General features: G+C 42.2%; 1 protein-coding gene across 2 annotated transcripts in view; it reads right to left on the bottom strand.

Moving 5' to 3' along the window:
- The window catches only part of nol4lb (nucleolar protein 4-like b), a 188,438-nt gene that overhangs the window by 90,696 nt on the left and 85,640 nt on the right, over positions 1 to 12,102 (bottom strand). For both annotated transcript variants that reach the window (XM_060938055.1, XM_060938056.1), the window contains exon 5: positions 8,977 to 9,124. In XM_060938055.1, coding sequence (XP_060794038.1) covers positions 8,977 to 9,124 — 148 coding nt within the window. The remainder of the gene's footprint in view (positions 1 to 8,976; positions 9,125 to 12,102) is intronic.

Below are 12,102 nucleotides of genomic sequence, written 5' to 3'. Positions count from 1 at the left end.
ATTTAAAAAAACAAAACAAAACTGTATATACAGTACATTGTTGAGAATTTATTTTTCATTAAAAAGTCAGAATTTTAGAATAAAATTCTATATTTATATAGCATTTATCTTGGAAAAAAACAAACGTTAACAACTGTCTGTACAAGTAGGCTTTAAGGCACCATATGCCAACTACTAACAATGAAACAGTCAAATAATCGATCATCAATATAAATCAATAGTGACAGCCATACTTGGTACCAGAGCATCTTCAGCCAAAAGTCAATGATCAATTTTGTGATAACGAAAGAGAGGGACAAATAATCAATTGATCACCACTTGTACCAAGCTGGATTTGTCCCACATGGCACTGGCAAGATTTATCTGATAAATACCAGAGAGCTTTTTAGGTTTCTCGGGAGTGTCTGGTAGAACCTTCTGTGAGAGAAAAATTCAACTCCTAGGGCAGCACGGTGGTGTAGTGATTAGCACTGTCAAGAAGGTTCTGGGTTCGAGCCCAGTGGCCAACAGCGGCCTTTCTGTGTGAAGTTTGTATGTTCTCCCCGTGTCTGCGTGGGTTTCCTCCAGGTCCTCTGGTTTCCCCCCACAGTCCAAAGACATGTGGTTAGGTTAACAAGGGGTAGCCATGGCCTGAGGTTGGGCTGAAGTGCCCTTGAGCAAAGGCACCTAACCCTGCCCACTGCTCTGGGTATATGTGTGTGCTCATTGCTCACTTGTGTGTGCGCATGTATGTGTTCACTTCTTCAGATGGGTTAAATGCAGAGGTTAAATTTCACTGTGTGCTTAAGTCTGCTTGAGTGTATGTGTGATAAATAAAGGCTTCTTGGCTTGAAAGGACTTCTCCTTTGTGCAAGAAAACATGGAAGGTCATTGGTCTCCATCATGGCGGCAGTGGCGGCTGCTGGTTTTTAAAACAGGGGAAGCCCATTTTACGCATTCATCGTAAAACCTGTAGGCCGGATATCAAAGCATAGAAAGGTGTGCCGCATTAGCATAGTGAACTAGACAACCCTACCTACTGGCAGAAAGTATTTTTGCTTGTACATTTCATGTTATAGTCTGGCTTGCCAGGCTAGTGCCTCATATCCTTAATCAAAAATATCAAACATCCAAAAATCACTGGCTATTCAACGAAGAGCCTTGAACATCATACCCTGATATGCAACACAGAGTCTTTAACACAACACCCAGCTGTGCAACACATCCTTGAACATCTTCTGCAACGCAGTCTGGAAATTCATAACCAGGTAGGCTATGCAACACACAGAACCTTGAATATTATACCCAGGTATAACCTATAACACAGAGCCCACCATTCTCTTAACATTACTGAACAATATACACACTTCAGATTCATGAACATTATATGATGCACACTATTTATACACAAATTCTGCCCTCCGCTCCTTTTCCAGAAAATGGTCTGTGACCCTGTCATACCAGCTGGTTGTGCTTTCCAGAGACTTCACCAATTTCTGTTAGCAGCTAGCACTGCAGATCCCAATAAGGCTCAAGCTAGCCTACAACCAGATTGAACTACTAATGAAATAAACGAGTGAATTCGCGAATGATCAAACTGATAGAATGGATGAAAGTTAACGGAGCACAACGAGTAATATTTACATTTATTTACAGAGTAATGTACAGAGACATCAATGAGAAGAACCGTTTCTATGAAAAGAAAGTCGGACAGCACTTTGGCACACGACTACACTTTCTCAACATCCGCTGGGGACTGACTGATCATACTTCCGTGTTCCTCGCCGAAGTACCGCCCTCCTCATGTCTTTCAAACACTACCTCCAATAATCCTTCATCAGCCCGGCTTCTTGTCCCTCCCACTGTCTCGTTTAGTCCCAGAGAAGCCCGGCTTCCCTGGAAGTGACGATTTTGTCGATTTTAACCAATAACAACTAGCCGAAATTGGCTGTTCAGAGCCCTCTCATAGACTGCAATGGATAGCCGGCTGCAAGCCATAGAGCCCATTGAAATAAGAAAGGTTACAGCCAGTGTTGCCAGATTGGGCGGTTTTAAGTGCATTTTGGCGGGTTTTGAACATATTTTGGCTGAAAAACGTCAGCAGTATCTGGCAACGCTGGTTACAGCCTGGCAGCAAAGGTGATTCTCGTAGCGAACTGCAAGTTCGTCAGACATCACTCAAATAAGTTACAGGATAGTTATGAATGTAAATACAATCTTGGGCATATATTATGTTATGCAAGTTATTGTTTTAGTGAGAATTCAACGTCGTAGATGCCGCAGTTTGGGGAGAGAATTTTAGGGGAAGCTCGGCTTCCCTTGTTGTCTCTGAGAAATCGCCCCTGCATGGCGGTAACCTTAGGTTGTGTTTGTGGGTATCAATGATGAAGAAAGTCATCAAATTAAAGAGGGAGGTCATTGAGTAATGCTCACAGAGGGCCCTCCAGATTCAACTGAGAGGTACAGGAGAGACAGAAGGGCTACAGCAAAAGCAGTTGCAGAAGCAAAACTCAGGAATGGGAAGAGTTTGGAGATGTCACAGAAAGAAACTGGGGCAGGCAGCCCCAAGGATGCTCTGGAAAACCGATTGGTGCCTCAAGCGGGGGAGACAAGCTCATGCTCAAGTTTGTTGAGCAATTGATGGCGACTGTTGACTCCTACTGAGGATATTGTTGAGTACTGGAAGGAGTACTCTGAGGAGTACTCTATTAAGTACTCCTTAATCCAGTGAACACACCCTCTCTTTAGGTGGCAATGACAGAAATCCCTTGTGTTTTGGAGGCCACAGGAGAGGATGAGATTCAACTGGAGATGTAAAAGGCATTGGACAGTACTAGGGTTGTGTGGTGAACATGTCTCTTCAATAATGCATTGAGATCTGGGACAATGCAATTTAAAACTGGGATCATGGTCCTTATTCTTTAAAAAGGGGACCAGAGGTTGTATTCCAATTAAAGGGAGAATTGGATTCCTCAGCCTCCCAGGAACAGTCTCTGTCAGACTTAATACAATAGTTAAACCTACAATTCTGGAGGAACGATTTGTTTTCTGCCCTGGCCATTGAACAGTGGACCAGAAGACAAACTCTTTATCCTTGCATAACTTTGTGAGGGATCATGGGACTATCCATTGTACATGTGTTTTGTGGATTTGGAAAAGGTCTATGATTGTGTGCTTCAGCATTTGTTGTATGGAAAGTACAGGTACAGGGTATCTGAGTAACCATTTTGTGCGACCTGGTCTGTATGAGCACAAATTGGAACTGTTTAAGGTGGGTGTCAGACTCCATCAAGGGAGTGTCTTGACTCCACTTTTGATTGTGGTTTTCATAGACATATCATCAAGACTCAGCCAAGGTTGAAGGTGTCCAATAGGCAGGGCTAGAAAAAAGCACTGTTATTTGCAGATGTTGTTGTTCTCTTGGCACCATCAGAAGAGGACTTCCAAAATGCACATGAACATTTCACTGCTGAGAGTGAAGTGGCTGGAATGAAAATCAGCACCTCCAAGATTGAGGCTATGGCTTTCTCCTAGCAAAGAATGAGATGCTCCCTTCAGGTGATAGGAAAGACTTTGTCCCTGGCGGAGGAGTTGCAGTATCTTGGAATATTATTCATGAGTGATGGGAAATTGACAAATGGATCAGGTTAGTGATAGCAGCGTTACAGATGCTGTACCAGTCGGTGGTGGTAAAGCAAGAGCACTTTTTACAGACAATGTTTTCCATGTTTACCAAACTACACTGAGCTGTGGGTACTGACAAAAAGAACTAGATTGCATTTCGTCTGCAGAAACTGCTGGAGTGGAGTGTGCTTGCTCAAATGTTGCCAGCAACAGTAAAGGGTTAAGATATGAGTGTGTTTTCGCGCTCTGAAATCCTTGTTTTAAATGGCTTTGGTCAACAGCTCTCACTCCTTCTCTGGCTCAAAGTCTCTTTGTGGCAGGATAGCCCCAGCAGCGGAGAAGACGGAGGAGACCAAATAGTTTTCAACGAAAAGGCTTCGTTTATTTTTTTCTTTCTTTTTCTCTTTTTTTACCAAATGGGCAAATATTTACAGTGACAAGCGTGCATGAAAAAATATACAAAAACAAAAACTGTACAAAACGAAAATAAACGGCACGGTGGTGTAGTGGTTAGCACTGTCGCCTCACAGCAAGAAGGTTCCGGGTTCGAACCTCACGGCCAACAGGGGCCTTTCTGTGTGGAGTTTGCATGTTCTCCCTGTGTCCGCGTGGGTTTCCTCCGGGTGCTCCGGTTTCCCCCACAGTTTAAAGACATGCAGATTCGGTACAATGGAGCCACTGTAATTGGCGCAAGCTGTTGTGGTTTCCCATGCCATGATGTATGTACATATATATATATATCTTCCTATGGCAAAAGCTAAATAAATTATAAACAAGCATAAATAGCCAGGCTAAGTCCTCAGACCCTGAACTACTATCAAGAGCAACTTCAATTAACAAGACACGTTCACTTCACCGCCAACCCTCACCTACTGAGGCTCTTGGGCCTAATGTAGAGCATTGCTAACTGTAGCCCCGCCCACTGGATAGCCCCACTGTCAAAAATAATCAATTAACTAAACAACATAATTATTACCAAATAATAAATCAAATAAGAAAACATGACACAAAAATACATACAATAATTGACATGCACAAAAATACCTTATTGAACCCTCCAAATGGCTTTTAAGTCATTACCCCTAAAACACCCCATCACAAAGAACCCGGGAAACCCCTCTATTTCCCCCCCCAAGTGGAACAGTCCATCTGTTTCCCCAAACGAGACACGGAAGAACGTTTCGAATGCTGGTGAGTGAATTGCTACCGGAGTTGTAATAAAAGTTTTAACCAATAAATGAAGTTTTTAACAGCCAGTGTGAATTATTATCTAGTTATTATTATTATTATTATTATTATTACGTTTCACCCATTTTTTGCTAGGTGTTAGTATGTTAGCTGTTAGCATGCTAGCAGTGATTTAAAAATGCCGGCAAATGGCTGCCTGCGCGCTATGTCAGCGTCACGGCTCAGCCCGTCACACTCTTTCACATCATTTTGAAGGAAGATTTCACTGCACTTTGCGCAGTGAAATCTCCTCTCCACCCTTTTATATGTTTTTCAATTTAATTCAGAGGTTTTACAGGGTTTAAAACATGGATTTGGGCTGTAAAATCGCAGTTTTAATTTTTTTTTCTGCTGCTCCCGCTCTAACGTCTAGAGTGGGGGAGCTCCTTATGACGTCATCACTCCAAAATTCTACCCATTCATTTCAATGGCACGGAATTTTGCCGAAAAACGGGAATACCGAACGAATGACAAGGGGTAGTGCAACCATTTTAACAAGCACACCATTCCAGATTGGGCCCTACATTTCAGCGTTGGAACGGTGTCTCTATCTCGAAAGCCCTAGGAGGAGTAGTGAGTAGTGGATCCAAAAAATGGGTGAAAACGAATAATAAAAATAAAACTTAAGAAGAACAATAGTGCGCTTTTGCAAGCACACTAATAAGGTAACTTTGGATGATAGGATGAGGAGTTTGACAATCTGGGTGAGCCACAGAGTAGACTTTTCATTGCTTTTGAATTGAAAGGAGCTAGTTGAGGTGGTTTGGGCACCTTATAAAGATGCACCTTGGTCAGCAGCTGCTAGATATGTATCAGATACATCCCACTGGATGAAGACCCTGTAGCAAAAAGGCAGACCCAAGACCTGCTGGAGAGGTTCTCTCTCAGACCTGGCTTGGGAACATCCAGGGAGCTGGACTCTGTGGCTTCACAGCCTGTTGCCTCTGCAACCACCAAGCATAAGCAAAATGAACGAACTAATCCCAAACTTAGTTTTCAGTTTATAGTTTTGGATTATGGTTAAGTCAGTTCTGAATAGTGGTCTCATCTCATCATCTCTAGCCGCTTTATCCTGTTCTACAGGGTCACAGGCAAGCTGGAGCCTATCCCAGCTGACTACGGGCGAAAGGCGGGGTACACCCTGGACAAGTTGCCAGGTTATCACAGGGCTGACACATAGACACAGACAACCATTCACACTCACATTCACACCTACGGTCAATTTAGAGTCACCAGTTAACCTAACCTGCATGTCTTTGGACTGTGGGGGAAACCGGAGCACCCGGAGGAAACCCACGTGGACACGGGGAGAACATGCAAACTCCGCACAGAAAGGCCCTCGCTGGCCACGGGGCTCGAACCCGGACCTTCTTGCTGTGAGGCGACAGCGCTAACCACTACACCATCGTGCCGCCTGAATAGTGGTCTTCGTCAATAATTTTTTTATTTTGGTGCCTCAACAGGTAGAAGTGCATTGAGAAATGTGGGTCAAGTTTTGTTTAATTTTAATTGAAAACAACGTACAACTAACTGGAAATGGTCTAGATATTGATCACTCTAATTAGGTACTTGTAACACAATGTGGATTTGTCAACTGATACTAGCAGTATCTAGAAGTCTTTATAGTCTTCCTCTCCCTTGAATACAGCACTAATCGAGAGTCCCATTAGGCTCTAGGAGTTTTCCAATTAATTAATTAATCATTAAATGCAATGATTTAAGTCACTTTATTAAACCTCATTGTTTAAAATATATATTTTGTTTGTGAGACATTAAAAGTGATTAAACTGGAATAATACTTGAAATTCCAGAGGGTTTTTTTTTTTTTTTAAATCTGACTTTCAATACTGGAGCAACAAGAAACAAACAAAACAAAACACACACACACACACACACACACACAGTCAGTCAGTCAGTCAAGATAGTGCTGAATTGAAATTCAACAATATTAATGTTGTGTGTTTCCCTGCAAAGTCTATAAAGACAGCACAGAGTAAAATTGCAATTACACATGCTATAGCCAGACAGAAAGAGCGGTAAATACTGTTCAATATGCTTTGCTGTTGCGTTTGCAGTATCTCTAAGAAAACACAGACCCCGATGTCTTGTTCCAAGCAAGAATATATTAGTTGAAACACCAAAGGTGTGGTGTCTATCATAAATGCGACATGGTATTCTATAGGAGCACACTGTAAAAAAGAATAGTTGAGAATACTTGAAATTTCAAGGCAACAGTCTGCATTAATAATTTTATGTTTTGCCAACGATGTGCCCATGATAATCCCAACTATGATAACACTGTTATCTTTATTAAGAATTCTTAATTAAGTCAATTTTCAATTCCTCATTCTGCCAACATAGATTTCTCTTTTTGCTGAATAGTGGCATTCACAGTAGTACAAAAAGGCAATTGAGGTTATCACAATTTTTTTTTGGGCTTTTTTCACCTTTATTTGGATAGGACAGTGTAGAGACAGGAAATAAGCAGGAGAGAGAGAGAGAGAGAGATCAGGAAATGACCTCAGGTCGGAAGCAAACCCAGGCCCCCGGATTTATGGTATGGTGCCTTATCCACCTGAGCCACGACAACATGACCTTCAACCGGAGAGAGAATCACATTGCCCAGCCCTTGCATTTGGGAGAGGAAACCACGTGTCTTGGTCATTCAGAGCATGCGCTGAATAAACACCTGTGACAATTATGTATTTTCAATTCAGATTATTCACTATTGTATATTTACACATCATTGAGGTGCACCCTATCAGTTTGATGTGGATTTTTCTTGATGTGGATAATTCTAAAAAATAGAATTATGCTTTGTTCAAGTAATTCCATATTCACAATTGAATGGACAAGAAAATATGAATAATTATTAACGAACAGAAAAATCCACATCAAACTGATAGGGTGCACCTCAATGATGTGTAAATATGCAATAGTGAATAATCTGAATTGAAAATACATAATTGCCACAGGTGTTTATTCAGCACATGCTCTTAATGACCAAGACACGGGGTTTCCTCTCCCAAATGCAAGCGCTGGGCAATGCGGTTCTCTCTCCGGTTGAAGATCATGTTGTTGTGGTTCAGGTGGATAAGGCACCCTACCATAAATCCGGGGACCTGGGTTCGATTCCGACCTGAGGTCGTTTCCCGATCCGTCTCTCTCTCCCGCTTGTTTCCTGTCTCTACACTGTCCTATCCAAATAAAGGTAAAAAAAGCCCCCCCAAAAATTGTGAGAACCTCAATTGCATTTTTGTACTACTGTGAATGCCACTGTTCAGCAAAAAGAGAAATCTATGTTGGCAGAATGAGGAATTGAAAATTGACTTAATTAAGAATTCTTAATAAAGATAACAGTGTTATCATAGTTTGGATTATCATGGGCGTACATCGTTGGCAAAACATTAAATTTTTAATGCAGACTGTTGCCTTGAAATTTCAAGTATTCTCGACTATTCTTTTTTTACAGTGCAGACGGGCTGGTTGTTCTTACCACTGGAGAGATGAAGAGACATTATAAAGAAAGAAGGACTCTTCTGCATTCTGAAAGAAGTCTCCAAGAAACTGATGTCACAGTATGCACCTCAGAGTTTTTGTTAAGGGCCACAGCTGACCATTAGAAGAGATCGCACATCAGGTGGTGAGGGTTATGAGGAGGCTGGCTTCCTCATTCTCCACGGACATCAACCATTCTCAACCTGGATTCTCCCTACAGCACTGTCTGACTAATCTTTCCACTTCATCTCACCGTCCCTTGCTCCACCCACTTCTCCTCTTCATGTTATTCTCTGTCTATGCCCAGAACCTGCTGGAACTGTGCCCCGGAAGCGGGGGGGACCGTTCGATCCAAATCGATTCATTCTCACCACACCTTGGACCTTATTCTCACCATGTGTCTGAGAGTGTGTGTATGTCCAACCAAGAACAAAAGCATCATGCTTCAGCGTACCAATTTATTAGCTTTCATTTCAGTCCATTCTACTTCTTTCTTCCCCATAGGGGGGCACAGAGATTCTATTAAGATTTGACTAAATTAGAGTTGACAAACAGAGTGAAACCAAGACAGAAAGAGACAAAAATAAAAGGAAGGAAAGAGTTAATGAACGAAAGACAGAGTATGAGTGAGGAAATCACTGCTCTTACCATCGTCCTCTTTGTGTGTGTTTTGGGGGCTGAGCATTCTCTCTATATTAGTGGCTGGGTTCAGGTTTGAGTGCGCGCTATGGTGCTCAGTTGAAATCCATGTGGGGTCACTCATATCAAACTCCTCACTGCTCACTGAACTCTCATCCTAGAGAAGAACAGGAAAAAGACAGAAATGAGGATTGAAAGTGAGCAAGTGTGTGTTTTAAGAAAGATGCAGATACAAACCGGCACACTGAGAACGATTGTTAGCAACCAGTGTTGTAGTCGAGTCACTAAACCTCAAGTCCGAGTCCAGTCTCGAGTCCCCAGTGCTCAAGTCTGAGTCAAGTCCAAGTCATTAAAGAAAAATTCGAGTTGAATCCACTATTGATCCGAGTCGAGTCCGAGAACAAGACTCCAACCTCAGCATTTGACGGTGGCTGTTGCTGCCTTTATGTGAAAGTGTCTCTGCTACTGTGCTGGACTAACGTTACTGCTTGACTGCCCCATTTTAGTTAACAGGCTACAGATAAAAAGCTTCTTCATCGCTCAGCAAGCTCCGCTATCAACAGGGCAAATAACATGAGAAAGGGTTAACACTAGCTAGTTCATCGGTCAGCAAGCAAGTCCCGCTATCAACAGGGCGATGAATATAGAGAAATGACAAATGCGTCACTTCCTTCTCTGGGTGGAGTCTTGCCAAATGGTGACTGAAGTTCGAGGTTGTCCCAGTCGTCTCCTCGATAGTTCTTCTACATATGGAACACATAGCAGTGCGTTTTTTTCCCACTGCACGAGAAGTCTGTATAAGCAAAGTGGACAATCCTAGAGGCTTCTCTCCAGGCATTTTAGCGCCATTAACGTTAGTTTCTTCCTGAACATGAAGTATGAACAGGTGAATGTGCATTCTCTTGCACAAAATTAGGATAAAAATTAAATGTAGATATACAGTAAATATCTCATGCCAAATTATTATGGGATGCTATAAAAAATAAAGAAAAAAATCAGAGTCCTCGTCTCCAATTTATGAGTCCGAATGCACTTAATGCACGAGTCCGAGTCCAAGTACGAGTCATCAGTGCTAGAGTCCAAGTCAAGTCACGAGTCCTTAAAATTAGGGCATGAGACGGACTCGAGTACTACAAGCCTGTTACCAACAGCAGTCATTTGCTACACACTAGTGTTCCACAAACTTCTGTAGATACTCTTGATTTGTACTTGTACCTACCTGCGTCAAATTAGTTGATTCCATTTTCAAAAATATAAACAAATTAGTAATTTAAACCATAGTGACCCTGACCAGTGTGAAGCATTAAATGAAGATTAGTGAAATCCTGGTAAGTGCATCACAAACACCATAGACTATGTTCCCGTGTTCATCAACATGGTCTTTCTCTGTCCTGCAAGCTTCATATCTGACCATCCACTCCCACACATATGAAAGTGACAGCCACCTGCTCCTGCCATGTGGTTGCTTTTTTTTTTTTCACGGCCTATAGGATCCCAATCCTGATCCACACTCCTAGAGCAAGAGTCTCATCAGGTGGCCATTAAGGAAAAGATGCACACACACACACACACACACACACACACACACACACACACACACACACACATACATATACAAACCCACGCAGCCCATAAGGCTAAATGCTTGGGCCATGGCAGCATGCTGCATGGCGTGATGAGGGCGCCATATATGAAAGAGCGATCAAGTAGACTGAATGCATTTCTATTCCATATCCGATTTGACTTTCCAGTTCTGAGATATGACTGGTGTCTGAATTACTTCCACAGAAAGCTTCAGTCAAGACCAGATATGTTGCTGATAAATAGGAATATTAAAAAAGAGTGTGTGTGTGTATGAACAAGATGTGGAAGCATAGCATTCTCAGTAATAACATCCAAAGAGGAGCAGCTTTTTTAAAGGATTTTTTTTAAAACTTCATTTCCTCTGTGTACCATCATCTCCTGGTTGATTCCATCTCCCTTCCCTCTCTCTCTCTTGCTAATATATAATATTATATCCCTCATCAAAAAATTCCCATGCAAGGATTGGTGAAGAATGGCCCATGTGACATAAAATAGTTCCACCGTTGATTAAGCAATGTATCTTGTGATGTCCAAAATTTTAAAAATGGTTGTGGTGTGAGTCAGTCATGGTATACCATGAACTGATGTCACAATTTCAAGCTATACGGCCGACTCGAGTCACAGCTGTGGTTCCGCGAGCATTTCTGTGTGTGTAGAGCTACGTATCATGATCATGCCTAGCGAGGCAGGCGATAGCATGGTACATTGCACACGTGCAGGTCGAAAGTTGCTCTGACAGAAACAACAAACATGGCTGCCTCCAGTCAGTTTATGCCGAGATTCAATCTTATCACTTTTAGTTTGGAATTTTTTGATGAGGGACATAAATCAAATATACAATGCACTGAGAGGCTCCAGTAATTATGGATTCTCTTCAGTGACTGGCACAGAACTGTTTTCTTTGGGGCAATGGAATAAGGTGGCCTGGTCTGATGAATCCTCATCTCATCTCATTATCTCTAGCCGCTTTATCCTGTTCTACAGGGTCGCAGGCAAGCTGGAGCCTATCCCAGCTGACTACGGGCGAAAGGCGGGGTACACCCTGGACAAGTCGCCAGGCCATCACAGGGCTGACACATACCGGTAGACACAGACAACCATTCACACCTACGGTCAATTTAGAGTCACCAGTTAACCTAACCTGTATGTCTTTGGACTGTGGGGGAAACTGGAGCACCCGGAGGAAACCCACGCGGACACGGGGAGAACATGCAAACTCCGCACAGAAAGGCCCTTGTCGGCCACGGGGCTCAAACCCGGACCTTCTTGCTGCGAGGCGACAGCGCTAACCACTACACCACCGTGCCGTCATTCTGGAAAATTAACGTTTGGAAATCTAAAATGTTTTTATACTGACTCGATAATGGAGAAGTTATAAAACAAAAATCTATAACAAGTTTGTCTTGAAAAAAATTGGATGCCTTTTGGAAGACTTTTGCATCGTACTGTATAGTAATTATGCATAATTTACTTGTATGTACAATTAATATCATTATTGTTATTACTAAAACAATTCCTTACCAAAACAAAAATAAGCATACAAACAAATAA

Source organism: Neoarius graeffei, chromosome 13 (assembly GCF_027579695.1).
Source record: "Neoarius graeffei isolate fNeoGra1 chromosome 13, fNeoGra1.pri, whole genome shotgun sequence".
Taxonomy (NCBI): Eukaryota; Metazoa; Chordata; class Actinopteri; order Siluriformes; family Ariidae; genus Neoarius; species Neoarius graeffei.
This window is presented reverse-complemented; position numbering and strand designations above follow the sequence as displayed.